The 26,906-nt window shown below is 46.4% G+C and overlaps 1 protein-coding gene across 1 annotated transcript; it reads right to left on the bottom strand.

Annotated features, from left to right (window-relative positions):
* Positions 1-16,720: 16,720 nt before the first annotated feature.
* On the bottom strand, positions 16,721-19,630 carry LOC114367913 (uncharacterized protein K02A2.6-like; the record flags this gene model as incomplete). Its single annotated transcript, XM_028325170.1, has 1 exon — positions 16,721-19,630. A coding segment is annotated over exon 1 (2,910 nt), but the record flags the coding sequence as incomplete, so codon positions are not given.
* Positions 19,631-26,906: the final 7,276 nt, after the last annotated feature.

Raw genomic sequence — 26,906 nt, 5'->3', positions numbered from 1 at the left:
ACGTTTTAGGCATTATGGCGCCTCAACGTGTGTATTAAAAAGTGATGTATCACTCTAGAGAAACAAAATATCACTAGCAAAACATGTTATTCGCAGAAAAATGCATGAGAACAAATGGCACGGAGCGTGTTTGCTCTATGCCCCTATTTGGGAACCTATAGGATAGTATCTAGGGCACTCTAATAACTACTCCCCAACAATTCATAACTCACACGGTTGTTTTCTAGAGGTATCATCACTCAAGATAATAATATTGTGGCGGTATGGAATATCAGCGACAACACATTATATAAAGAGAAAGCTCTAGGCGAGGTTTCACTATTATCAAGCAAGTCGGAGACCTAGCATGATGATAGATTCACCTCCACTCCATAAATTCCCATGAACCCGGGTGTAGGGCCCCATTTTACTCAAACCCGTGGGTGCTTAGAATGCAGTGTAAAGAATGCAAAATAGACAACAGTTATTTACATTTTACACAGTTCAACAAATGCACACACAAAGTTTTCACAAATCCACAATTCCTTAAAATAGGTCTAACTCACAAAAATAGTCCCCAGTGGAGTCGCCAACTGTCGCAACATGCCCTTTTTGCGGGCGAGCGAAGGCGAGGCTCACGGGTGCGCTTTCCAAAGGAGGAAAGATGCGCGGAGTCGCCACCAACGTTTATTTGTGGAAAACGTCAGAAAAACCGAAGGAAATCGCTCAAAATGAAAATTCTAAGTTTGGGAGTTGTATTTACGTTTGAGGAAGGTATTAGCACCTCTTACGTTTGTCTCGAAGGACAACAGCCTATTTTTTAGAATTGTGGAAATTGTGTTACCATAACTTTTATTTCTTTTTACTTTTTGAGGTCGACAAAAGCGGGGCTCTTGCTCCTACGTACCCTCCATCGAAGAGGAAATCAGACCTACGTAGTTCTTTCTTAAGAGTGAATCAAGTGATTCTTTTTACTTGAAAGGTGATCATTTTAAGGCGTTGGACCTTAAAAATGATCCATTTACTTGGTAAGGAAAACTGAAATGATAAACTTTCAAACCCTATTTTTTGTGGACGAGCTTGACTAGGCGAGTTGATTTTAGCCTTAGTTTCACTTTAGTTATTAGTCTATTCAATTAAGAATGAGAAATGCCAAAGAGAAAACGTCTGATTGATTTTTTCGCTTCATTTTACTAAAAGGCATTTTTTATTATTATATTATTATTTTACCTCTTTTTTGATTTCCAACGTGGTTACGGCATGACCGAACGGTCGGAATTCATTTTAACAGAAATTAACGGATGATACGATTCAAATGATCGGTGGAAATTTATTTTATTTTTAGATTAGGCGAGGAACGACTTAAATAAATGACTGAAGCACGTCAAAAAGGGGTATAGAAAGCGAATGAAAACGAGAATAAAAGTACATGAAACAAATGGGGACCACAAGGGTACATAGAATGAATTGAAAAGCTCGATTTGAGGTACTTACCCGTTGAAGACTGAAGAAAACGAAGAAAGAACGATGAATCTTTGAAGAACGATCGAGAATCTTCGCGTAATTACTCACGGAAACGTTATGGAAGCGCCTCGGCTTGGATTTTCTTCACGGAAACAATTTTCCTCAGCAAATTTAAGAGAATAAGAAATGCCAAGAAGGCTGACCCTTTTCTTCTTCACTCCTCCCCCTATTTATAGCAAAATAGGGGAGGAGCTTGCCACCCAGCTCGCCCAGGCGAGCAAGGTTGCTTCCTCCAGAAGCAACAGCCTTCTGGAGGAAGGATCTGGATGGCCCAAGTGGGCCATATTGCTATTTGTATCCCCTTTTTTTTACTAAATGCACCCCCTTCTATTTTTTTTGGTAACTTTTTTTCTGTAACGTTACGAAACTTACGAATTTCGTAACGATACTTATTTTCCTTCCGCAAGGTTACGGATCCTTACGGATTATGTATTTACTCTTTTTTAGCTTTTGAAGAAGTTATGGAAACTCACGTATTGCGCAAAAACACCTCTTTTCAATTTCCGCCACATTACGGAATTTCACGGATCGCGCAAGCCTGCTTCCTTTTGATTTCTGACACGTCTCAGGACTTCATTAATTGTGCAATAAAGGACGCCAAGCATCTCAAAGCGGCTAACCAAAGGTTGCATGTCATCAAGTAATAATCCCCGGACGAAATTAGGGTATGACAATCCCTATGAAATGTTGTTGAAGTATTGGCGATCAAAATTGCCATTCTCTGGGTTATGGGGTTGAACCAAGCTCGTGCTTTTATGAAAAGGTTCATCGAGTCAAGTTGAAGTATGGAAGTATCCATCTTGCAAAAAATTGGGGCAAAAGATGGATCGTGTTACATCGCTCCTTCGTCTACTACCAAACACATTTAGGGCTGTCGATGTCCCTGTTACTTCCAGTTTCATCTTGACGGAGATGTCATGGACCATGTTGAAAATCTAAATTGATTCAACCCCATATCCTATGTAAAAATTCGCAATACTTCAACTGTGCATCATTCGCATACATCCATGTTGTTCATTGGTTGCATTGCTCATTGCATTCTTTCCTTGAAAAAAAAAAGAGAACTTAATCATTGTTATAAAAAAGAAAAAAAAAAGCATGCTTTACGGTGCGTGTCGCAAAATGCCCTTTTGCGTGCGAGCGAAGGCGAGGCTCACGGGTGCGCTTTCCAAAGGAGGAAAGATGCGCGGAGTCGCCACCAACGTTTATTTGTGGAAAACGTCAGAAAAACCGAAGGAAATCGCTCAAAATGAAAATTCTAAGTTTGGGAGTTGTATTTACGTTTGAGGAAGGTATTAGCACCTCTTACGTTTGTCTCGAAGGACAACAGCCTATTTTTTAGAATTGTGGAAATTGTGTTACCATAACTTTTATTTCTTTTTACTTTTTGAGGTCGACAAAAGCGGGGCTCTTGCTCCTACGTACCCTCCATCGAAGAGGAAATCAGACCTACGTAGTTCTTTCTTAAGAGTGAATCAAGTGATTCTTTTTACTTGAAAGGTGATCATTTTAAGGTGTCACAACCTACCCTTCGGCGGGAGGGCGACGCGTGACTCGCGGGATGCGTGTTCCACCAAAGGAATACGCGCGGAGTCGCCACCAACGTTTATTTGAGGAAAACGTCGGAAAAACCGGAAAAGACGCGATCTACGAACTTTTAAGTGAAAGGTTCGGGAGTTGTATTTACGCACGGGGAAGGTATTAGCACCCCACACGTCCGCCCCAAGGGACGGCAGCCTTTAATCGAATGTGCAAACATGACTTTGATTTTTTATGTTCCCTTTTTATGTCTCTATATCCTTTATACCCTTTTTATATTTTCTCTTTTTGTGGTCGACAAGGGTGTTTCCCTTTGCTCCTACGTATTCCTCAATTTGGGATGAGAAAATCAGACCTACGTAGTTCTTTTTTATCAAGTGATTCTTTTTTACTTTAAGAGGTGATCATTTTAAGGCGTTGGACCTTAAAAATGATCCATTTTACTTAGTTAGAAAATGAAATGACAAACTTCAAAAGCCTATTTTTATGGACGAGCTTGACTAGGCGAATTGATTTTTAGCCTTTAGTTTCACTTTAGTTATTAATCAATTCGATTAAGAATGAGAAATCCCAAAGAGAAAACGTCCGATTGATTTTCCGCTTTATTTTACTAAAAGATGTCTTTTTGATTATTATATTATTCTTTACCTTTTTTTTTTTGATTTCCAACGTGGTTACGGCACGACCGAACGGTCGGAATTTATTTTAACCGAAGTTAATGGATAATACAATTCAAACGTTCGGTGGAAATTTATTTTATTTTTAAGTTAAGCGAGAAATGACTTAAGTAAAATGGCTTAAGCATGTCAACAGGGGGTATAAAAAGTAAACAAAACGAGAATAAAAATGCACGAAACACAATGTGGACCACTACGGGTACATAGAATGAATCGAAAAGCTTGGTTCGAGGTACTTACCCGTTGAAGATCGAAGAACGATGAAGAAAGAATGAAGAACGTCGAAGAACGGTTGAAACCTTTGCGAGATTCCTCACGGAAAACGTTACGGAAACGTTTCGGAAGCGCCTCGGCTTAGATTTTCTTCACGGAAACGATTTTTCCAAGCAAATTCGAAAGAGAGAGAAGTGCCAAAGGGGCTGAACCCTTTTCTTCTTCACTTCCTCCCCTATTTATAGCAAAATAGGGGAGGTGGTTGCCGCCCAGCTCGCCCAGGCGAGCCAGGTTGCTTCCTCCAGAAGCAACCGCCTTCTGGAGGAATATTCTGGAGGGCCCAAGTGGGCCTGGGTGCTATTTGCACCCCCATTTTTACTAAGTACACCCCCCTCTGCTGTTTTTTGGTGATTCTTTTTTCGTAAAGTTACGGAAACTTACGAATTTCGTAACGATACTTGTTTTCTTTCTGTAATGTTACGGAACCTTGCAGATTACATAATCATCCCCTTTTTAACTTACGGAATGTTACGGAACCTCACTTAATTATGCAACGATGCTTCCATTTGATTTCCGGTGTGTCACGGAAACTTACGGATTCTGCATCAATATTTTTTTGGTTTTCCGGCATGTCTTGGAATTTCACAAATTGCCTAATGATGGGTGCCAAGCACCTCACAAGGACCAAAGAAAGGTCGCATGTCACCAAGCAAAGGTCCCTGGACGAAATTAGGGTATGACAGTTGCCCCTCTTTACTTGTCTTTTATTGGAGATAAAACGAAAGTAAAGATAAGACACTAATTTCGTTCCTCTCGATTTGACGAGAGTCGCAGGTGACCATAAAATCTCCACATGCAAATGACTTGTTGTTCCCAAAATTTCACAAATTGCCTAATGATGGGTGCCAAGCACCTCACAAGGACCAAAGAAAGGTCGCATGTCATCAAGCAAAGGTCCCCGGACGAAATTAGGGTATGACAATTGCCCCTCTTTACTTGTCTTTTATTGGAGATAAAAGGAAAGTAAAGATAAGACACTAATTTCGTTCCTCTCGATTTGATGAGAGTCGCGGGTGACCATGAAATTTCCGCATGTAAATGACTTGTTGTTCCCGGAGGAACAAAAGGTGCAGAAGACTGTGTCAGCCTCTGCATGCTATCAAGCGTTCTGTCTTACAGATAGCAAAAGAATGTTTATACGGATAACCACTCGGGTATTTCCGCGTATCATCGGGCCCGCCGCCTCTGGATGACAAAAGGGTGCAGAATGACCAAACTTGGTCTCTGCTTGTCATCGGGCCCGCCGCCTCTGGATGACAAAAGGGTGCGGATAACCGTAAGGTATCTCCGCGTATCATCGGGCCCGCCGCCTCTGGATGATACAAGGGTGCAGAATGACCAAACTTGGTCTCTGCTTGTCATCGGGCCCGCCGCCTCTGGATGACAAAAGGGTGCGGATAACCGTAAGGTATCTCCGCGTATCATCGGGCCCGCCGCCTCTGGATGATACAAGGGTGCAGAATGACCAAACTTGGTCTCTGCTTGTCATCGGGCCCGCCGCCTCTGGATGACAAAAGGGTGCGGATAACCGTAAGGTATCTCCGCGTATCATCGGGCCCGCCGCCTCTAGATGATACAAGGGTGCAAAATGACCAAACTTGGTCTCTGCTTGTCATCGGGCCCGCCGCCTCTGGATGACAAAAGGGTGCGGATAACCGTAAGGTATCTCCGCGTATCATCGGGCCCGCCGCCTCTGGATGATACAAGGGTGCAAAATGACCAAACTTGGTCTCTGCTTGTCATCGGGCCCGCCGCCTCTGGATGACAAAAGGGTGCGGATAACCGTAAGGTATCTCCGCGTATCATCGGGCCCGCCGCCTCTGGATGATACAAGGGTGCAGAATGACCAAACTTGGTCTGTGCTTGTCATCGGGCCCGCCGCCTCTGGATGACAAAAGGGTGCGAATAACCGTAAGGTATCTCCGCGTATCATCGGGCCCGCCGCCTCTGGATGATACAAGGGTGCAGAATGACCAAACTTGGTCTCTGCTTGTCATCGGGCCCGCCGCCTCTGGATGACAAAAGGGTGCGAATAACCGTAAGGTATCTCCGCGTATCATCGGGCCCGCCGCCTCTGGATGACAAAAGGGTGCAGAATGACCAAACTTGGTCTCTGCTTGTCATCAGGCCCGCCGCCTCTGGATGACAAAAGGGTGCGAATAACCGTAAGGTATCTCCGCGTATCATCGGGCCCGCCGCCTCTGGATGATACAAGGGTGCATAATGACCAAACTTGGTCTCTGCTTGTCATCGGGCCCGCCGCCTCTGGATGACAAAAGGGTGCGAATAACCGTAAGGTATCTCCGCGTATCATCGGGCCCGCCGCCTTTGGATGATACAAGGGTGCAGAATGACCAAACTTGGTCTCTGCTTGTCATCGGGCCCGCCGCCTCTGGATGACAAAAGGGTGCGAATAACCGTAAGGTATCTCCGCGTATCATCGGGCCCGCCGCCTCTGGATGATACAAGGGTGCAGAATGACCAAACTTGGTCTCTGCTTGTCATCGGGCCCGCCGCCTCTGGATGACAAAAGGGTGCGGATAACCGTAAGGTATCTCCGCGTATCATCGGGTCCGCCGCCTCTGGATGATACAAGGGTGCAGAATGACCAAACTTGGTCTCTGCTTGTCATCGGGCCCGCCGCCTCTGGATGACAAAAGGGTGCGAATAACCGTAAGGTATCTCCGCGTATCATCGGGCCCGCCGCCTCTGGATGATACAAGGGTGCAGAATGACCAAACTTGGTCTCTGCTTGTCATCGGGCCCACCGCCTCTGGATGACAAAAGGGTGCGAATAACCGTAAGGTATCTCCGCGTATCGTCGGGCCCGCCGCCTCTGGATGATACAAGGGTGCAGAATGACCAAACTTGGTCTCTGCTTGTCATCGGGCCCGCCGCCTCTGGATGACAAAAGGGTGCGGATAACCGTAAGGTATCTCCGCGTATCATCGGGCCCGCCGCCTCTGGATGATACAAGGGTGCAGAATGACCAAACTTGGTCTCTGCTTGTCATCGGGCCCGCCGCCTCTGGATGACAAAAGGGTGCGAATAACCGTAAGGTATCTCCGCGTATCATCGGGCCCGCCGCCTCTGGATGATACAAGGGTGCAGAATGACCAAACTTGGTCTCTGCTTGTCATCGGGCCCGCCGCCTCTGGATGACAAAAGGGTGCGGATAACCGTAAGGTATCTCCGCGTATCATCGGGCCCGCCGCCTCTGGATGATACAAGGGTGCATGTCACATGACCTCAGGGTCAGTATGACAAAGATTATGGTGCGGCCGACAAAAGCAAGGCTCTTGCTCCTACGTATCCTCCAATGAGGAATTCAGACCTACGTAGTTCTTGATAACTTGTGAGACTTGAAAAGTCTCCATCGGAAAATGCTGACATCTCCGGAAAGGGCGCAGATGACCACATTGGCCTCCGCTCGTCAATCACACTTGGGGTCACTGAATGACGAGGTGCGGATAACCGTAAGGTGTCTCCGCGGGCTACCAGCTCTTGGGTCATGGCAACAAAAGGCGGTGTGGTCGACAAAAGCGAGGCTCTTGCTCCTACGTATCCTCCAATGAGGAACTCAGACCTACGTAGTTCTGGATAACTTCTGAGACTTGAAAAAGTCTCGGTGTTTTCTCCACTAAAATGCAAACATGCTTTAGCAAAGAGACAAATATTCCAACTGATTTAGAGCAGCATATGCTTTTTTGAGTGAAAAACAATGCGTCTACCGGGGAAGGAGAGTCTGCTGATGAAATCTCCCATAACCATAAATGAGATTTTGGATGTTAGCATTTCGTTTCTAAATGACCATTTAGAGGAAACACTGGGTTCGACAAAAATAGAAGAAATCCACTCAAAGTGTATCAATCTCGCACAGGTAAGTGTTTCATCCTAATTCCGAACCATAGATATGTCATGACTTGGCTTTGCAAATTATTTCCTATCAAATCAAAAATTACATGCGTGATCATGGATCAAATAGGACTTCCCTTGGGAATGGGTTCTTTTGGTGGTTTCTTCTTTCGGCTTTTGTGTGTTTTTGGCTTTTGATTTTTCTGGCTTTTTTCTTTTTCTGTTTTTTTGTTTAGTGCGGGGCGAGGAAAAAAAAGTCGCTAGCGCACGGGATTTTTGTTGGTAATCAAAGGGAGAAGACTATTTTAGGTCGTGGTTCCCTTTCCTTCTTTTGTTCATTTGATGACAATTCTGTACTGTTCAGATATTGTCTGGTCCAAAGACCTCTCTGCACATTTCTTCTGGTTTCTTTGACCAGGAGCTTCCTTCTTTTTTACTTTCTCCCATTCTTTGGTTGGGAATTTTCTTTCTTTTCTTTTTTCTTTCTCCCACTCTTTGATTGGGAATTTCCTTTCTTTTTCTTTTTGCTTTCTCCCACTCTTTGATTGGGAATTTTCTTTCTTTTCTTTTTGCTTCCACTTTGATTGGAAATTTTCCTTCTTTCCTTTTTTGCTTCCGAGGGTAAGGATTATAGTGAGTCATGATTTTGGCTCAAGGTTTGTAGAATGGCTAGACATGATACATGTCGGGGTTTGGTTTGGCTCAAGGATAAAAGGGGTGCCCCACATTATTTCCATGACACAAATGCAAAAATGATGATTTGGAAATTTTATGCAAAACTGGTCATGCATGCACCTATGTGGACACTCAAGTGTCAAATTTTTATGGTCATGTGATGCTAGGGCTCAGGATTCATTTCCTCTATTTTAAATCAACCCAATTGTCGCAACCTACCCTTCGGCGGGAGGGCGACGCGAGACTCGCGGGATGCGTGTTCCACGAAAGGAATACGCGCGGAGTCGCCACCAACGTTTATTTGAGGAAAACGTCGAAAAAACCGGAAAAGACGCGATCTACGAACTTTTTAGTGAAAGGTTCGGGAGTTGTATTTACGCACGGGGAAGGTATTAGCACCCCACACGCCCGTCCCAAGGGACGGCAGCCTTTAATCGAATGTGCAAACATGACTTTGATTTTTATGTTCCTTTTATGTTCTTGTATCCTTTATACCCTTTTTATATTTTTTCTTTTTTGTGGTCGACAAGGGTGTTTCCCTTTGCTCCTACGTATTCCTCAATTTGGGATGAGAAAATCAGACCTACGTAGTTCTTTTGGAACAAAGTGTTTGGTTAAGTTGTTTTTGTCTTTTTTGCAAAATATGTTTTTATTGAACAAAAGGTCATTTAAGGTGTTGGACCATTAAACGGTCTTTTGATTTTGAAAGATGAGAAATGTTAAGGCGTTGGACCATTAACGATTTCTTGTTTTTGAAAGGAGAGAAACGTTAAGGCATTGGACCATTAACGATCTCTTGGGGTGGTCGACAAAAGCGGGGCTTTTGCTCCTACGTATCCTCAATGGGGAACTCAGACCTACGTAGTTCTTTCTTATCAAGTGATTCTTTTTTACTTAAGTGGTGGTCATTTTAAGGCGTTGGACCTTAAGAATGATCCATTTTACTTAGTGAGAAATTGAAATGACAAACTTCAAAAGCCTATTTTTGTGGACGAGCTTGACTAGGCGAGTTGATTTTAGCCTTAGTTTCACTTTAGTTATTAATCAATTCGATTAAGAATGAGAAATCCCAAAGAGAAAAAACGTCCGATTGATTTTTCGCTTTATTTTACTAAAAGATGTTTTTTTGATTATTATATTATTTTTACCTCTTTTTTTGATTTCCAACGTGGTTACGGCATGACCGAACGGTCGGAATTTATTTTGAACGAAGTTAATGGATAATGCAATTCAAACGTTCGGTGGAATTTTATTTTATTTTTAAGTTAAGCGAGAAATGACTTAAGTAAAATGGCTTAAGCACGTCAACAGGGGGTATAAAAAGTAAACAAAACGAGAATCAAAATGCACGAAACACAATGTGGACCACTACGGGTGCATAGAATGAATCGAAAAGCTTGGTTCGAGGTACTTACCCGTTGAAGATCGAAGAACGATGAAGAACGAATGAAGAACGTCGAAGAACGGTTGAAACCTTTGCGAGATTCCTCACGGAAAACGTTACGGAAACGTTTCGGAAGCGCCTCGGCTTAGATTTTCTTCACGGAAACAATTTTTCCAAGCAAATTCGAAAGAGAGAGAAGTGCCTAAGGGGCTGGACCCCTTCCTTCTTCATTTCCTCCCCTATTTATAGCAAAATAGGGGAGGTGGTTGCCGCCCAGCTCGCCCAGGCGAGCTCAGCTCGCCCAGGCGAGCAGGGTTGCTTCCTCCAGAAGCAACCGCCTTCTGGAGGAATCTTCTGGAGGGCCCAAATGGGCCTGGGTGCTATTTGCACCCCCATTTTTACTAAGTACACCCCCCTCTGCTGTTTTTTTGGTGATTCTTTTTTCGTAAAGTTACGGAAACTTACGAATTTCGTAACGATACTTGTTTTCTTTCCGTAATGTTACGGAACCTTGCGGATTACATAATCATCCCCTTTTTGACTTACGGAATGTTACGGAACCTCACTTAATTATGCAACGATGCTTCCATTTGATTTCCGGTGTGTCACGGAAACTTACGGATTGTGCATCAATATTTTTTTGGTTTTTCGGCATGTCCTGGAATTTCACAAATTGCCTAATGATGGGTGCCAAGCACCTCACGAGGACCAAAGAATGGTCGCACGTCATCAAGCAAAGGTCCCCGGACGAAATTAGGGTATGACAGTTGCCCCTCTTTACTTGTCTTTTATTGGAGATAAAAGGAAAGTAAAGATAAGACACTATTTTCGTTCCTCTCGACTTGGCGAGAGTCGCGGGTGACCATAAAATCTCCACATGCAAATGACTTGTTGTTCCCAAAATTTCACAAATTGCCTAATGATGGGTGCCAAGCACCTCACAAGGACCAAAGAATGGTCGCATGTCATCAAGCAAAGGTCCCCGAAAATCAGTGTATGACACTAATTTCGCTCCTCTCGGTTGACGAGAGTCGCGGGTGACCGTGACTTGTCGTTCCTAGGATTTCACAAATTGCCTAATGATGGGTGCCAAGCACCTCACAAGGACCAAAGAATGGTCACATGTCATCAAGCAAAGGTCCCCGAAAATCAGTGTATGACACTAATTTCGCTCCTCTCGGTTGACGAGAGTCGCGGGCGACCATGAAATTTCCGCATGTAAATGACTTTGTTGTTCCCGGAGGAACAAAAGGTGCAGAAGGCTGTGTCAGCCCATGCATGCTATCAAGCGTTCTGTCTTACAGATAGCAAAAGAATGGGTGCGAATAACCATAAGGTATCTCCGCGTATCATGGGTGCAGAATGACCAAACTTGGTCTCTGCTTGTCATCGGGCCCGCCGCCTCTGGATGACAAAAGGGTGCGAATAACCATAAGGTATCTCCGCGTATCATGGGTGCAGAATGACCAAACTTGGTCTCTGCGTGCCATCGGACACGACTGTGTCTGAATGGCAAAGGGGTGCGGATAACCATAAGGTATCTCCGCGTATCATGGGTGCAGAATGACCAAACTTGGTCTCTGCGTGCCATCGGACACGACTGTGTCTGAATGGCAAAGGGGTGCGGATAACCGTAAGGTATCTCCGCGTATCATGGGTGCAGAATGACCAAACTTGGTCTCTGCGTGCCATCGGACACGACTGTGTCTGAATGGCAAAGGGGTGCGGATAACCATAAGGTATCTCCGCGTATCATGGGTGCAGAATGACCAAACTTGGTCTCTGCGTGCCATCGGACACGACTGTGTCTGAATGGCAAAGGGGTGCGGATAACCGTAAGGTATCTCCGCGTATCATGGGTGCAGAATGACCAAACTTGGTCTCTGCTTGTCATCGGGCCCGCCGCCTCTGGATGACAAAAGGGTGCGGATAACCATAAGGTATCTCCGCGTATCATGGGTGCAGAATGACCAAACTTGGTCTCTGCTTGTCATCGGGCCCGCCGCCTCTGGATGACAAAAGGGTGCGGATAACCGTAAGGTATCTCCGCGTATCATGGGTGCAGAATGACCAAACTTGGTCTCTGCTTGTCATCGGGCCCGCCGCCTCTGGATGACAAAAAGGTGCGGATAACCGTAAGGTATCTCCGCGTATCATGGGTGCAGAATGACCAAACTTGGTCTCTGCTTGTCATCGGGCCCGCCGCCTCTGGATGACAAAAGGGTGCGGATAACCGTAAGGTATCTCCGCGTATCATGGGTGCAGAATGACCAAACTTGGTCTCTGCTTGTCATCGGGCCCGCCGCCTCTGGATGACAAAAGGGTGCGGATAACCGTAAGGTATCTCCGCGTATCATGGGTGCAGAATGACCAAACTTGGTCTCTGCTTGTCATCGGGCCCGCCGCCTCTGGATGACAAAAAGGTGCGGATAACCATAAGGTATCTCCGCGTATCATGGGTGCAGAATGACCAAACTTGGTCTCTGCTTGTCATCGGGCCCGCCGCCTCTGGATGACAAAAGGGTGCGCGTCACATGACCTCAGGGTCAGTATGACAAAGATTATGGGGCGGCCGACAAAAGAAAAGCTCTTGCTCCTACGTATCCTCCAATGAGGAACTCAGACCTACGTAGTTCTGGATAACTTGTGAGACTTGAAAAGTCTCCATCGGAAAATGCTGACATCTCCGGAAAAGGCCAGATGACCACATTGGCCTCTGCTCATCAATCACACTTGGGGTCACTGAATGACGAGGTGCGGATAACCGTAAGGTGTCTCCGCGGGCTACCAGCTCTTGAGTTATGGCGACAAAAGGCGGTGTGGTCGACAAAAGCGAGGCTCTTGCTCCTACGTATCCTCCAATGAGGAACTCAGACCTACGTAGTTCTGGATAACTTGTGAGACTTGAAAAAGTCTCGGTGTTTTCTCCACTAAAATGCAAACATGCTTTAGCAAAGAGACAAATATTCCAACTGATTTAGAGCAGCATATGCTTTTTTGAGTGAAAAACAATGCGTCTACCGGGGAAGGAGAGTCTGCTGATGAAATCTCCCATAACCATAAATGAGATTTTGGATGTTAGCATTTCGCTTCTAAATGACCATCTAGAGGAAACACTGGGTTCGACAAAAATAGAAGAAATCCACTCAAAGTGTATCAATCTCGCACAGGTAAGTGTTTCATCCTAATTCCGAACCATAGATATGTCATGACTTGACTTTGCAAATTATTTCCTATCAAATCAAAAATTACATGCGTGATCATGGATCAATAGGGCTTCCCTTGGGAATGGGTTCTTTTGGTGGTTTCTTCTTCGGCTTTTGTGTGTTTTTTGGTTTTTGATTTTTCTGGCCTTTTCTTTTTCTGTTTGTTTTGTTTAGTGCGGGGCGAGGAAAAAAGGGTCGCTAGCGCACGGGATTTTGGTTGGTAATTAAAGGGAGAAGACCATTTTAGGTCGTGGTTTCCTTTCCTTCCTTTTTTGTTTCATTTGGTGACAATTCTGTATTGTTCAGATATTGTCCGGTCCAAAGACCTCTCTGCATATTTCTTCTAGTTTCTCTGATCAAGAACTTTCTTTCCTTCCTTTTTACTTTCTCCCATTCTTTGGTTGGGAATTTTCTTTCTTTTCTTTTTGCTTTCTCCCACTCTTTGATTGGGGAATTTTCCTTCTTTTCTTTTTGCTTTCTCTTTGATTGGAAATTTTCCTTCTTTTCCTTTTTGCTTCCGAGGGTAAGGATTACGGTGAGTCAGGATTTTGGCTCAAGGTTTGTAGAATGGCTAGACATGATATATGTCGGGGTTTGGTTTGGCTCAAGGATAAAAGGGATGCCCCACATTATTTCCATGACACAAATGCAAAAATGATGATTTGGAAACTTTATGCAAAACTGGTCATGCATGCATCTATGCGGACACTCAAATGTCAAATTTTTATGGTCATGTGATGCTAGGGCTCAGGATTCATTTCCTCTATTTTAATCAACCCAATGTTTCCAAAATATGTTCTTTTATCAATTTGTGCATTCATCCGAGTCCATTTCGGGCGTCCGGGGAAATTTCACAGCATTCACCCTTCAGGTGTAGACACATTTTCCAAAAATTGGTTATGATCAATGAACTTTTTCAAAGAAAAGTTGGAAATCGTCTCTTTTCAAAAGCATGTTGTTTTTAGCTAGACAACTTATTTCCTTTTTTTCCACCTTTTTCCTTATTTGCTTTTTTCTTATTTGCTCTCTTTTTCTTTTCACTTTCTTTTCTTTTCTATTTCACTTTCTTTCCTTTTCTATTTCATTTTCTTTCCTTTTCTATTTCATTTTCTTTCCTTTTCTATTTTTATTTTTATCATGATTTTTTTGTTTATTTTACATATATACTTTTGGACGATTTTCCTAAGCGAAGAACTCTACACGGTTCCAGAATTTCAGACATCATTGATAGTAGTGATATATAAATACTAACGCAACAATCTAAACAAAAATGTATGCACTGTACAAAATGACAATCGAAACAACAAAAACAAACGTTAGTCTCTCAAGTCAAAACAATAACATAGAATAAAAATGACAAAAGAAATATGAAAGAAAACATGAATCTGGGGATCTCCCAGTCACGTGTCTCCACTCCCTCCCAAGAAGTCAAGCAAATCAGCCATCTCCTCATCCTCGTGGGCTTCTTCTCCATCGCCGGGAGCTTCTGGGGGTGCCTCTCCTGCTTGGGCCTCGGGCCAATCTCCGGGCCATGCAACCTCTGCCCTGAACTGGTCTGGAGTAGGGCATGAAAAAGGAGCGAAGCCCTGGCTCTGCATGCTAAGGCTCATCTGGTACAGACAATCATGGGTCCGTACATGTGCTCGGTGGTTGGCCGCCTGCTGGCGAACCAAATGCCGTAAATACTGCTCTATGTCAAATGCCCCAGCCTGGCCAGCCTGATGAGGTAGTGGTGGCGCGCCTGCGGCCTGTGGAGCATCACCCTGAGCCTGTCTCTGGGTACAGTACTTCTCAATAAAAGCCCGGGTGATGGGCGGCCGAATCACCTTGGTAGGTGCAACGGGGACTCCGAACGACTGGCAGAGTCCTGTGATCAGTGCGGGGAATCCCAGAGCCCTGTTGGACTTATCTGGGTCCAAAGGGTGCCTAGTGGGCGCCATACCTGCAAAAATATAGATGGCATCAGCGATCAACTGAGCCACATGGATGCTCATCCGTGTCAGGATGGCGTACACCAGCTGGCACTTAGGCATGGGGAGGTCGGAATTATGATCGGTGGGCAGGATGTTGCTGAGGAGCAACGTCATCCATATCTGGGTCAGGGTGGTCATGTTGGTGCGCATGATTCGCACTCGCCTCCCTGCAGCGGTCCGGGCAAAATCCTGCCCCGGTATACATAGCAGCCGGGCGATGGCCTCCTCATCGAACCCATCAGACCGGTTCCTCCTCTGGCCATACTCGCATTCCTGGCCCTCTTCCAACACCATCGGATATCCCAGGAGCTGGCTGATAGCGTCGGCATCGAACGGGATCCACTGACCCCTAACCCAGGACCTCATGTCACGCACGCCCTCCTCTGTTGGCCAAGCATTGGCATAAAACTCAAGGACTATTTCTGGATCAAACTTGGCCATAGGAGTAACCAGTGGTGCCCACCGCCGGCGCCCTATTTCCTCCTGAAAATCAGTATACTCGTCGTCCCTGAGCTGGACGCGTCGCTCCCGGAGAAACGACCATCCCTTGATGGCTTCGAAGCGCTGCTGGTGTACAACGCTCCTAAAGCGGTGACTGTCGTACTCCGGGGCGGAACTAGTTCCTTCGGCCGCCTTGTCCTTCCTGGACCTCTTTGAGGCAAGCTTCCTCGGGGCCATTCTTGTTGGTGATGAACAAAAACGCAAAATGGAATCAAAAAATGCGAAAAAGGATGACCCTAGGGCTGCAAACTCGTCAATCCCGTGGGTATGGCTTTTGAAAGGGGGGAAGGGAAGTTTTTGAATGCAAAAACGTCCCTCCTCTCGTCATTCTTATATTTTGGTGCAGAGGTGGCTCGCCCAGGCGAGCTAACCTGCACCCCCCCCCCCCCCTTTTTTTTTTTTTTTTTTTTTTTTTTTTTTTTTTTTTTGAGGGGAACATTAACCATGTCCCCTCCCTTCTCAGGGATTAGCATTTTGCCTAACTTGAACTTACTTAGGTCAGAATTAGGCGTTGATTACTTATTTTATCATTACTCTTTTCCCAAACAAATAGTAAAAGAAAGCTGCAAAATACAAAGGATACGGGGCTGCCTTGCAGCGACATTCCCTACTTGTTTCGCACAGAGAAGGGTAACGATCGGTCGGTCGTGACCCCATCCCCGCTCGCGTTCATCCTTAAGTACCTGCAATTAATAAACAACCAGGTATGGCCAATCTTGACCGCATCATTACCCTACCTTGATTGGTTTCTGCCGTTCATGTTTTGTCTCCATTCCAGAAGGTAGCCCAAGGTGATCCTGCCCCTGTTTTACCACAACAATATACATGCGTATGCGTATGCGTATGCATGAATGTTTTCAAACGCAGAAAATTTAGGGAAAGTTGGTTCAGGTTCAATTCTAATTAAGCGCTTGGGGGATCCCATGAACTGAGCGGAAGGGCTCAGGTGATCACAGATTAATGCAAGGTGTGAACTAACGTGAGGACTAAAAGCCTCGAATCCACGTTCATTTCTTTGAAAGATTGTAACGAGAGATACAACAGACAGGAAATCCCTGGGGGAAATCCAGAAAACGCCCAAAGATAAAGAACATGCAGCGACATCCTTAATTGCCCCAGCTTCTAAGCATAATATTGTTTGACGACATCAGAGTTCACGGGTGAAGGTAGCTCTTCGCCATCCATGTTGGTAAGCACCAGGGCTCCTCCGGAAAAAGCCCTCTTCACAACAAAAGGCCCTTCGTAGTTCGGGGCCCATTTCCCTCGATGGTCCTTGACAGCATGGGACATTTTCTTTAGCACAAGGTCTCCCTCATGGAACTTGCGTAAGTGTACTTTCTTGTCGAATGCACTCTTCATTCTCTGCTGGTATAAGCGCCCATGACTCATGGCTGTTAAGCGCTTACCCTCAATGAGGTTGAGCTGATCGTAGCGTGTTTGAGCCCACTCTGATTCCTTTAACCCGGATTCTGCCAAGATCCTTAATGACGGGACTTCTACCTCAAACGGTAACACCGCCTCCATCCCATATACCAATGAGAACGGCGTTGCCCCAGTTGACGTTCGCACTGAAGTCCGGTAACCGTGTAACGCGAATGGGAGCATCTCGTGCCAATCCTTGTATGACACGGTCATCTTTTGGATAATCTTTTTGATATTCTTATTGGCCGCTTCCACGGCTCCATTCATCTTTGGCCGGTAGGGTGTGGAATTGTGATGCTGGATTTTAAACTCCTCGCACATTTCCCCCATCATCTTGTTATTCAGGTTGGTGCCGTTGTCCGTGATAATCTTCCTTGGCAAACCATATCGGCAGATAATCTCCTTCTTAATGAACCTGACCACCACATTCCTCGTGACATTGGTATATGAAGCCGCCTCGACCCACTTGGTGAAATAATCTATCGCTACGAGGATGAAGCGATGACCATTCGAGGCCTTGGGCTCAATGGCCCCGATGACATCTATTCCCCACATGGAGAAAGGCCAAGGGGCGGACATGACATTCAGAGGATGTGGTGGGGCATTGACATTATCTGCGAATGCTTGACATTTGTGGCACTTCCTCACATGGACACAACAATCACTTTCCATGGTAAGCCAGTAATAACCTGCTCTTAAGATCTTCCTGGCCATAGCATGCCCGTTGGCGTGTGTTCCAAACGAGCCCTCATGGACTTCTTCGATCATGTGATTTGCCTCCTTGGCATCCACACATCGCAGGAGTGTCATGTCGTGATTTCTCTTATACAGTGTGCCTCTGCTCATGAAGAAACTGGCTGCCAACCTCCTCAATGTCCTTTTATCGTTGTCGGCAATCTCTGGCGGGTATTCTTTGCCTTCGACATATCGCTTGATGTCGTAATACCAGGGCTTTCCGTCCCGTTCCTCTTCCACTTGGCAACAATGTGCGGGTTTGCCACGACACTGAAATTCAATGTAGGGTAGGTCCCCGTGCGGTGTTAGCTGGAACATAGATGCCAACGTAGCAAGTGCATCCGCCATTTGATTTTCCTCGCGGGGAACATGATGGAAGGAGATCTCATCGAAAGTCTTAGCCAATTCCTTGATGTAGGCTTTGTAGGGTATCAGCTTGGGATCTCTAGTTTCCCATTCCCCTCTCAGCTGATGGATTACCAACGCTGAGTCGCCGTACACCTTGAGTAGTTTGACATCGGAGTCAATTGCTGCCTGGACGGCTAGGGCACATGCTTCATATTCGGCCATGTTGTTGGTGCAGTCGAATCCTAGCCTGGCTGTGAAAGGTACACATTGATTGTCCGGAGAGATCAACACTGCCCCAACGCCATGACCTAGAATGTTTGACGCTCCGTCAAACCATACAGTCCATTTGTCCCGATCTTCGTCCAACCTTTCCTCGAACAAGGCCATGATGTCCTCATCCGGGAATTCCGGATGCATGGGCTGGTAGTCGTTAAGAGGCTGTTGAGCCAAATAATCTGCCAAAGCGCTTCCTTTTATCGCCTTTTGGGTGACGTAGACTATATCAAACTCAGATAGCAAGACTTGCCACCGGGCGATTCGTCCTGTGAGAGCTGGCTTTTCAAAGATGTACTTAACCGGGTCCATTTTGGATATCAACCAGGTAGTATGGCTCAGCATGTACTGCCTTAGGCGATGGGACGCCCATACTAAAGCACAACACGTTCTTTCGAGCAAGGAGTAATTCATCTCACAGGTCGTGAACTTCTTACTTAGGTAGTAAACAGCGCGCTCTTTCTTCCCGGATTCGTCATGTTGCCCCAGCATACACCCCATTGACTCATCCAAGATTGTCATGTACAAAATGAGAGGCCTTCCAGGTACTGGTGGCATAAGCACAGGAGGATTCATTAGGCACTTTTTGATCCTTCCAAAAGCCTCTTGGCAATCCTCATTCCACCGATCAGTTTGGTTTTTGCGCAAGAGTTTAAACAACGGCTCACAAATGGCGGTGAGCTGCGATATGAATCTGGCAATATAATTCAAGCGCCCCAGGAAACCTCGGACTTGCCTCTCTGTACGGGGTTCTGGCATCTCAAGGATAGCCTTCACTTTTTCGGGGTCTACCTCTATCCCTTTCTGGCTTACAACGAAACCAAGCAATTTCCCTGATTTGACCCCAAAGGTACACTTAGCGGGGTTCAACCTTAATTGATATTTCTTAAGCCTTTCGAACAACTTCCGCAGGTTGACAAGGTGTTCTTCCTCAGATTTAGATTTAGCAATTATGTCGTCCACGTAGACCTCGATCTCTTGATGCATCATATCATGGAACAAAGCTACCATGGCCCGTTGATAAGTTGCCCCGGCGTTCTTGAGTCCAAAGGACATCACCTTGTAACAGAACGTTCCCCACAGGGTGACGAAAGTAGTCTTTTCCATATCCTCGGGCGCCATCTTTATCTGATTGTAACCAGAGAAACCATCCATGAAGGAAAATAAAGCGAAATTGGCCGTGTTATCTACGAGGATATCGATGTGTGGTAACGGAAAATTGTCCTTGGGACTGGCCCGATTCAGGTCCCGGTAATCTACACACATTCGTACTTTCCCACCTTTTTTAGGAACTGGTACGATGTTGGCAACCCATTCTGGATACCGAGCGACGGCCAGAAATCCAGCGTCAAACTGCTTCTTCACTTCTTCTTTTATCTTCAAGGACATTTCGGGTTTCATCCTCCTCAATTTCTGTTTTACTGGGGAACACCCGGGATTTAGAGGCAATCGGTGCTGCACAATGTCAGAACTCAAACCGGGCATATCTTGGTATGACCAAGCAAAGATGTCTTGGTAGTCTTTTAGCAGGATTATTAATTCTTCACGGATAGGTGCTGTAATGCCTGTACCTATCTTTACTTCCCTCTTTCCACTGCCAATTCCTAAGTCTACTAGCTCTGTTCTTCTTGATGAGGCCCCATTTCTTGGTCCTCATGGGCGACCATTTTTTCTAGTTCCGAAGGAATCCCACATCCTATCTCCTTCATCTTCCGTTTGGTTCATTTCTTGCTCGAAGTTGATAGACGGGTCCCAGGTATTAGTACCTTCGGGGGACTCGTCATCGAATCTGCCGTTTCAGAAAAAGAAGTAAACATGCAAATGAATGAGAATGGGTAGAGACCAGGAACAGATGAAGAAAGATCCTTGTATTATAAATTCAAAGACAAAAGACACAAAGCCTTAACAAAATGAAAACTCTAAAGCCTAGGCCCAACTATAGAGCTTTTAAAACCGTAAAGGTTTACATTATGCTTGTTGCGTAAACGCCGGGGCGTTCCTCCACCCGCCAATTTCCCAGCTGGAAGTCAGGAGGGCATGGTCGGACCAAATCCAAAGTACTTGGAACATCATCTTCACATATCGCGACCACTTGACCTTCGTCTCCCAGACCCGCACTTATAAAGCTTCTACTTATGTGGCAGGGCGGGTTTCCTTCACTTTCTTGTTTCCAACGCGAGCTCTGACCACTGTTCTTCCTTCCCGCGATGCTTCTTTTCATGTCCGCCTGAGTGGGCTTATAGCCTAAACCATACTTCCCACGATTCCCTTGGGTTTTTATCAGACTAGTTATGCCGCCATTGTCTTTGCCTAAACCCATCCCGGGTTCATAACCGTTCCCCAACATAACTCGGGCCATCATTACCGCCGCATCGGACAGACAAGGTTGCCCAAAGAGGGAGTCCACGGAGGAAATGCTGACCACCTCAAAAGACTGGAAAGCGGTTTCTAACGATTCTTCTGCGGCTTCCACATAAGGCATGGAGGATGGGCAGCTTACCAAGATATCTTCCTCGCCTGACACGATGACCAAGTGCCCCTCCACTACGAATTTCAGCTTTTGGTGGAGTGTAGAAGGCACAACACCCACTGAGTGGATCCACGGGCGTCCCAACAGGCAACTGTAGGGTGGGTTAATGTCCATTATCTGGAAAGTGACTTGACAGGTGTGAGGGCCTATCTGTACAGGGAGATCGATCTCTCCCCTAACCTCTCGACGAGTGCCGTCGAAGGCCCGAACCACCATTGAACTTGGTTTTAAATGGGAAGCATTGAATGGTAACTTGTCCAAAGTGCTCTTAGGCATCACGTTTAAACTGGAACCATTATCGATGAGTACCTTGGCCACGATATGGTCCATACACTTGACTGATACGTGTAAAGCCTTATTATGCCCTCTCCCCTCGGCGGGATTTCTTCTTCGGCGAAGGCAAGATAGTTGTTGGCAGTGATATTGTTGACCAGCCCTCCGAAGCCTTCTACCGAAATATCTTGGGCCACGTGAGCCTCGTTCAGCACTTTTACTAGCAGAGCCCGATGAGGCTCGGAGCTCATAAGTAACTCTAGCAGCGAGACCCTAGCCGGGGTTTTGTTGAGCTGTTCGATAACCTTGAATTCGCTCTGCTGAATTATCCGAAGGAACTCGCTGGCTTCCTCTAGCGACACCTCCTTTCTACCATCCCTTTTCTCTGGGGGCCCCTTTGCTGGCATATCTTTATTCGAAGCGTGGGGTGCTTCGCCATCTTGTTCCTCCACCACTTTTCCTTTTCCTTTGACGTCGGCGGGTTGGACTGGTAGGTCCGGAGGTGCGAACACACGACCACTACGGGTCACACCGCTCAGCCCCGTGATATTTGTTACTTTAGCTGACAGCGAGCTGACGTCAGTGACTTCTTCTTCCTTCTTCCCCGGAGGTGTATATCTCCACGGGACCGCGTGACTATTTTGGTACGGGAAAGGAACAGGTTTGGCCATTAAGGGGTGCCCGGGCTTTTGCGAGGCTGCACTTTTAGTGAAGTATATCACCAAGGGTTTGGGCTTCGCAACACCACTCCCCTCCGTAGATTGCATGCATATATGCTGCTCTTCTTTTCCTTCAATGCCGACTTCTAGTCGACCTTGGTCTATCATCCGTTGTAACAATTCCTCTACTTCCAAACACGTCTCCATGTCATGCATCTCGCCGGGATGTAGCAGACAGGAATCCTCCTTACACCCACTATGGGGAATTACACCTCCCTTTTGTAGGGCCTCAAAGATAAACCTCCTAGGGGTTGCCACATCTCTCAACGGTTTAGACCTGTGGGGCCTATCGGATTCAACTGCATTAACTGCTCCCCCTCCATGATTGGCGAGCGGGTTGGTCCTCACATTGGGCCGATCCTCTTGGAAAGTCAGCCATCCGGCATCCATTAGATGTTGGACCTTGTATTTAAGGGCCAAGCATTTTTCGATGGAATGCCCCGGGGCACCCCCATGGTACTTGCAAGTTGCATTAGGGTCATACCACTTCGGGAAAGGGGGTTCGAGGACCCTTCCGGGAGTTACCACGGCCAAATGATTGGCGATGAGGGATGGTAGAAGATCTTCGTACGTCATTGGGAGCGGGGTGAATTCCGGCAATGGCCTTGGAGGGAAGTTCCTTGTCGTGTTGGAATTACCGGCCGGTCGAGCCGCGTTCGGAGTTGGAACTTGGGGAGCTTCCCTCTGGGTGGGTGCCTTAGGCTGCACGGGTGTTGAACTAGAGGCGTTCCCAGCATGAGCCGAGAAGCTTGGGTGATGTTGCGCGTACTGATGGGTACCATGAGGTGTTTGCTGGGGTTTGACCCATGCGGGTGTTGAAGAGACGGCATGGGCATCTCCTTCCTTCCTTTTTGCCCCTGTTGCCCCGATTCTTTTGGCGTTCACGTTTGTGGAGGAAACGTAATCAAACTTTCCTCTCTTCAATCCAACCTCGATTCTTTCCCCGGCAAACACCAGATCCGCAAAGCTGGACGGCATGTAACCCACTAGCTTCTCATAGTAGAACACTGGCAGAGTGTCTACCATCATGGTGATCATCTCTCTCTCAACCATGGGAGGAGCTACTTGTGCCGCCAAATCCCTCCATCGCTGCGCATATTCTTTAAAGGTTTCACCCTCTTTCTTGAACATATTCTGCAGTTGAGTACGGTCAGGAGCCATATCAGAATTGTACTGATACTGCCTTAGGAAGGCGGTAATCAGATCCTTCCAAGTACGGATACGGGAAGCTTCCAAATTAGTGTACCACACTACCGCAGCTCCGGCCAAGCTATCCTGAAAGAAGTGTATCAACAGCTTTTCATCTTTAGAATGGGCGCCCATCTTACGGCAGTACATTTTGAGATGGTTTTTGGGACAAGTCGTCCCTTTATACTTGTCGAAGTCCGGCACTTTGAACTTCGGGGGAATAACAACATCGGGTACTAAGCAAAGATCCGTCATGTCTGCAAACGGATAGTCCCCAAATCCTTCCACAGCCCTCAATCTTTCCTCAAGGAGATCGAGCTTCCTCCTTTCTTCAGTTGCCGGGGGCGGCCCTTCCATAGACAAAACTATTGGCGATGCTGCGAGGTTGGGTTGGGGCAACGTGCCTGGTGCCGGCCCTTCGGGGATCGGGGGATAAAACTCGACATCCCTCCGAGCATAATCTTGAGGGTCTTTATGGACTTCGTCGGGCTGCTGAGGAGGCTCTTTTTCATGGACGGGAGAAGCAATGTGGCCCGCATCTTCTTGCAAGATGGGTGGTGAATAGTTGGGCGGCAATCCATAAGGGTAAGCCGCTCGGTTGTATCCCAGGTGAGGGCTGCCATCGTGCCCCAGTGTGTCCCTTCCCCGTCCTACTATGTTTGAGGGAGGATGGTGCGTAGTTGCCAAGGGAGTCGGGTCTGCTTCGGCAGCCGAACTGACAGCGGCGGCGGTGGCCGCGTTCTTCTCCATGAGCTGCTTCATACCTAACATGGCCTCCATCATGGAGGCCATTTGTTCTTTCAGAGCCGACATGTCGGCTTTCATCTGTTCCTGCGTCTCCTCTTGATCACCCATCGTTCTAGATTTGGATCTGGTGCGATAGGGATCCCTTGCGGCGCGTTTAGTTATGGTGTTTTCCCTAAAAAACCAAACGTGAGGAGTGGGTAAAGAAAGAAAATGCATGCTAGAGATGAGATGTAGGAGTGATTTGATTTGCACAAGCTTTTTGGAGTAGAAACATGGGACCAACTCATTTTATTTCAAAAAAGAAATCATATCTAGTCAAGGTCTGAGAGACCATACAAGTTTCTAACGATTTCTAATTATGTGGGCCATTAAGTCTATCATATGCTGACAATAGCCGAGAAGCCCATGAATCTCTTCGGGGGCGGAGTAGGTGTCTGCCATCGCCTTGGCCTTGGCTAACAATCGGGGAAGTTCTTGACTCCCGTTCAAGGTAAGAGCAAACCGATCCATCCACATGGTTGCCTCTTGGTGTAAAGAGTCGATCACCCTTCCTCTAGCCTCTTTTTCCGCATATACTTGAGCATACTCATCCGCGATTCTATGCTCGTGGGCCGTGGCTAGACCAACTCTTCTTCGTACTTGGCGATGATAGCTAACATGTTGGTCTCTGTCTCGCATAGACGCTGAGACAAGCTTCTTTTGGACCTTGAACAAGCAATCAACTCCTCTTTCAGAACCATGCTATGTGCTCGCGACTGGTCCCTTTCTTCCCTTCGCAACTTGAGTTCATTATTGCTACCCCATAGAGCTCCGCGAAATTTGTTCCGGCCATACTCTTCCTTGCGAGCCCTCTTGGTCTCTTGTTCAAGGGCTCTTGCGGTAATTGCATTCTCTTCCCGTAACCCGGCACACTCCTTCCGAACGTGTGTAGCAGCCAACTTGAACTTCTCCTTGGCAAGTTTTGCCTTTCCTAACTCGCTTTTGAGAGCTTGGACTTCTTCGTCCTCTTCCGGTGCTTCAAAATTCTCTTCGCTGACGACTTTTAACTTGGCGAGCCAATCTAAACCTCGTATGCGAACTTTCAGCCATTCGTGGTACCCACCAATGATGCCATTACGAATGCCTCTAAGCTCTTGATCTTTCCTTAACGGGGTTTCCCATGCCTTATGGATTCTTGGTATAGTCTTGGAATTTTGTGCGCCGAAATCCCTCACAAGGAAAGGAGACATGCTTTCTTCCGTCGGTGCTCCCCTCATGGGGTACCCTAGTTGTCTTATAGCGAGTGCGGGATTGTAGTTAATACAACCCCTCGTTCCTACCAGCGGAATGTTTGGGTATCTTCCACATGAGAAAAGGACTCCTTCTTTTCCTTCCTTCCATCGGGGGAACCAACTGATTGTTCTACCTCCTATCCCGGCCAAGAGCTGGTCCCAATCTATTCTCCTCTTTTCAGTACATGAGCGATGGCTCAGGAGCGGACATGGATGTCTTGTGTCTTGTTGGAACAAGTGTGAAACCAACCAAACACAGAGGGCGGGTAAGCAACAGATGATCCGTGCGCTACTCTTTTCGCACCTTCGGTCAAATGTGTCAAATAGATCTGCCAAGACAGCTACCACCGGACTTTCCTTGCTATGGTGGTAGGCAAGGAAAGCGTCGATTGCTGCTAGGTCTATCAAACCATCCACGTTTGGAAAGAGGACGACCCCAAAAATTAGCAAAGCTAACACATCCATAAACGGGACCCAGTCTCCTTGATTGGCCATACCCCTCGCCTTGTCTTCTAGGTACTTCTGTGGCAGGCCCGCTATGCCGTTCCGAGTCTGTTTTATGCGGCCAAACCTCTGGCTGAATCCTTGACCACAGTTGCAATTCTGCTCAAAGAGGGGAGACACCCGGAGGAAAGATATGGTTTCCTTCCCCCGAGAGGACATCCTAGAATTTCCTCAAATTCTTCAATGGTTGGTACTAATTGGAAGTCCCCGAATGTGAAGCATCTCAAGGGCTGGTCGTAGTATTGGGTAAGTGATGCAATGGCTTCTATGGACACCTCTGCTATGGTCAACTCTAAGATCTTTCCGTAAGTCTTGCGGAAGGCTTGCATTTGGAGGGGTTCCATCAACCGCCCTAATTCCTTGATGCTGGTGGTATCTGGGCTTTTGACCTTGACTTGGTAGAACCTCTTGCTGATTTGATTTGTTCCCATGCTTACTAAAGTGAGATAAAAGCTGGTGCAAATCAAAACTCCGATATCTCATGGGTGGAATGGATGAATGCATGATGGAATGCATATGACACAGATACAATCTAGGAATGCGGGGGTCCGGGGAATTCGTCCCCTTCTTAGATACGACGTCTAGGGGTAGCAAAATGCCCCAACGCACTTTTTTAAGAAGGCGACACGGACCCTCCGTTGGTTTGTTTACAGTAGGGATCAAGAAGAACCCATATGCAATGCCTATGCAAAAGACACAATGCGGGAATGTACACAGTATGACAATATTTACCGAACATAAGCAAAAGGGTATATGATACTCATGCATGGCAGTGTGAAAGATGGCACGCAGCGTGTTTGCTCCGTGCCCCTATTTAAGGGACCTATAAGGGAGAGAACTAACTAGGCTTTTAGCAATAAACCCAAGGTAGTTATATCTCTCTTGATGGTTTCTAGAGGTATCATCCCCTTTGAAGAACATATTGCAGCAGTAGGGACTACTAGCAACAATAAGTTTTCAAAGAGAAAAGCTCTAGATGAGGGTTCACTGTAATCAAGCAAGTCGGAGACCTAGCATGATCACAGATTCACCTCCACTCCTTATGCTCCCATGAACCCGGGTATAGGGCCCTTTTTCACTCACAGTGTGTGCAAATAGTGTTGGTGTTTGTGTGCATCAAATGAATAAATATTTACTTCACGCATACATTTAAAACGCACTAAAAGCAACAAAGAGTTTTATATACACAAGAACATAATGAAAGGAAACCAACAAAGGGGTAAGTCATGATAAAACATTGCACAAGATTTAAACGGCCTAACTCTCTAAAAAACGGTCCCCAGTGGAGTCGCCAACTGTCGCAACCTACC

Source organism: Glycine soja, chromosome 9 (genome assembly GCF_004193775.1).
Source record: "Glycine soja cultivar W05 chromosome 9, ASM419377v2, whole genome shotgun sequence".
NCBI lineage: Eukaryota > Viridiplantae > Streptophyta > Magnoliopsida > Fabales > Fabaceae > Glycine > Glycine soja.
This window is presented reverse-complemented; position numbering and strand designations above follow the sequence as displayed.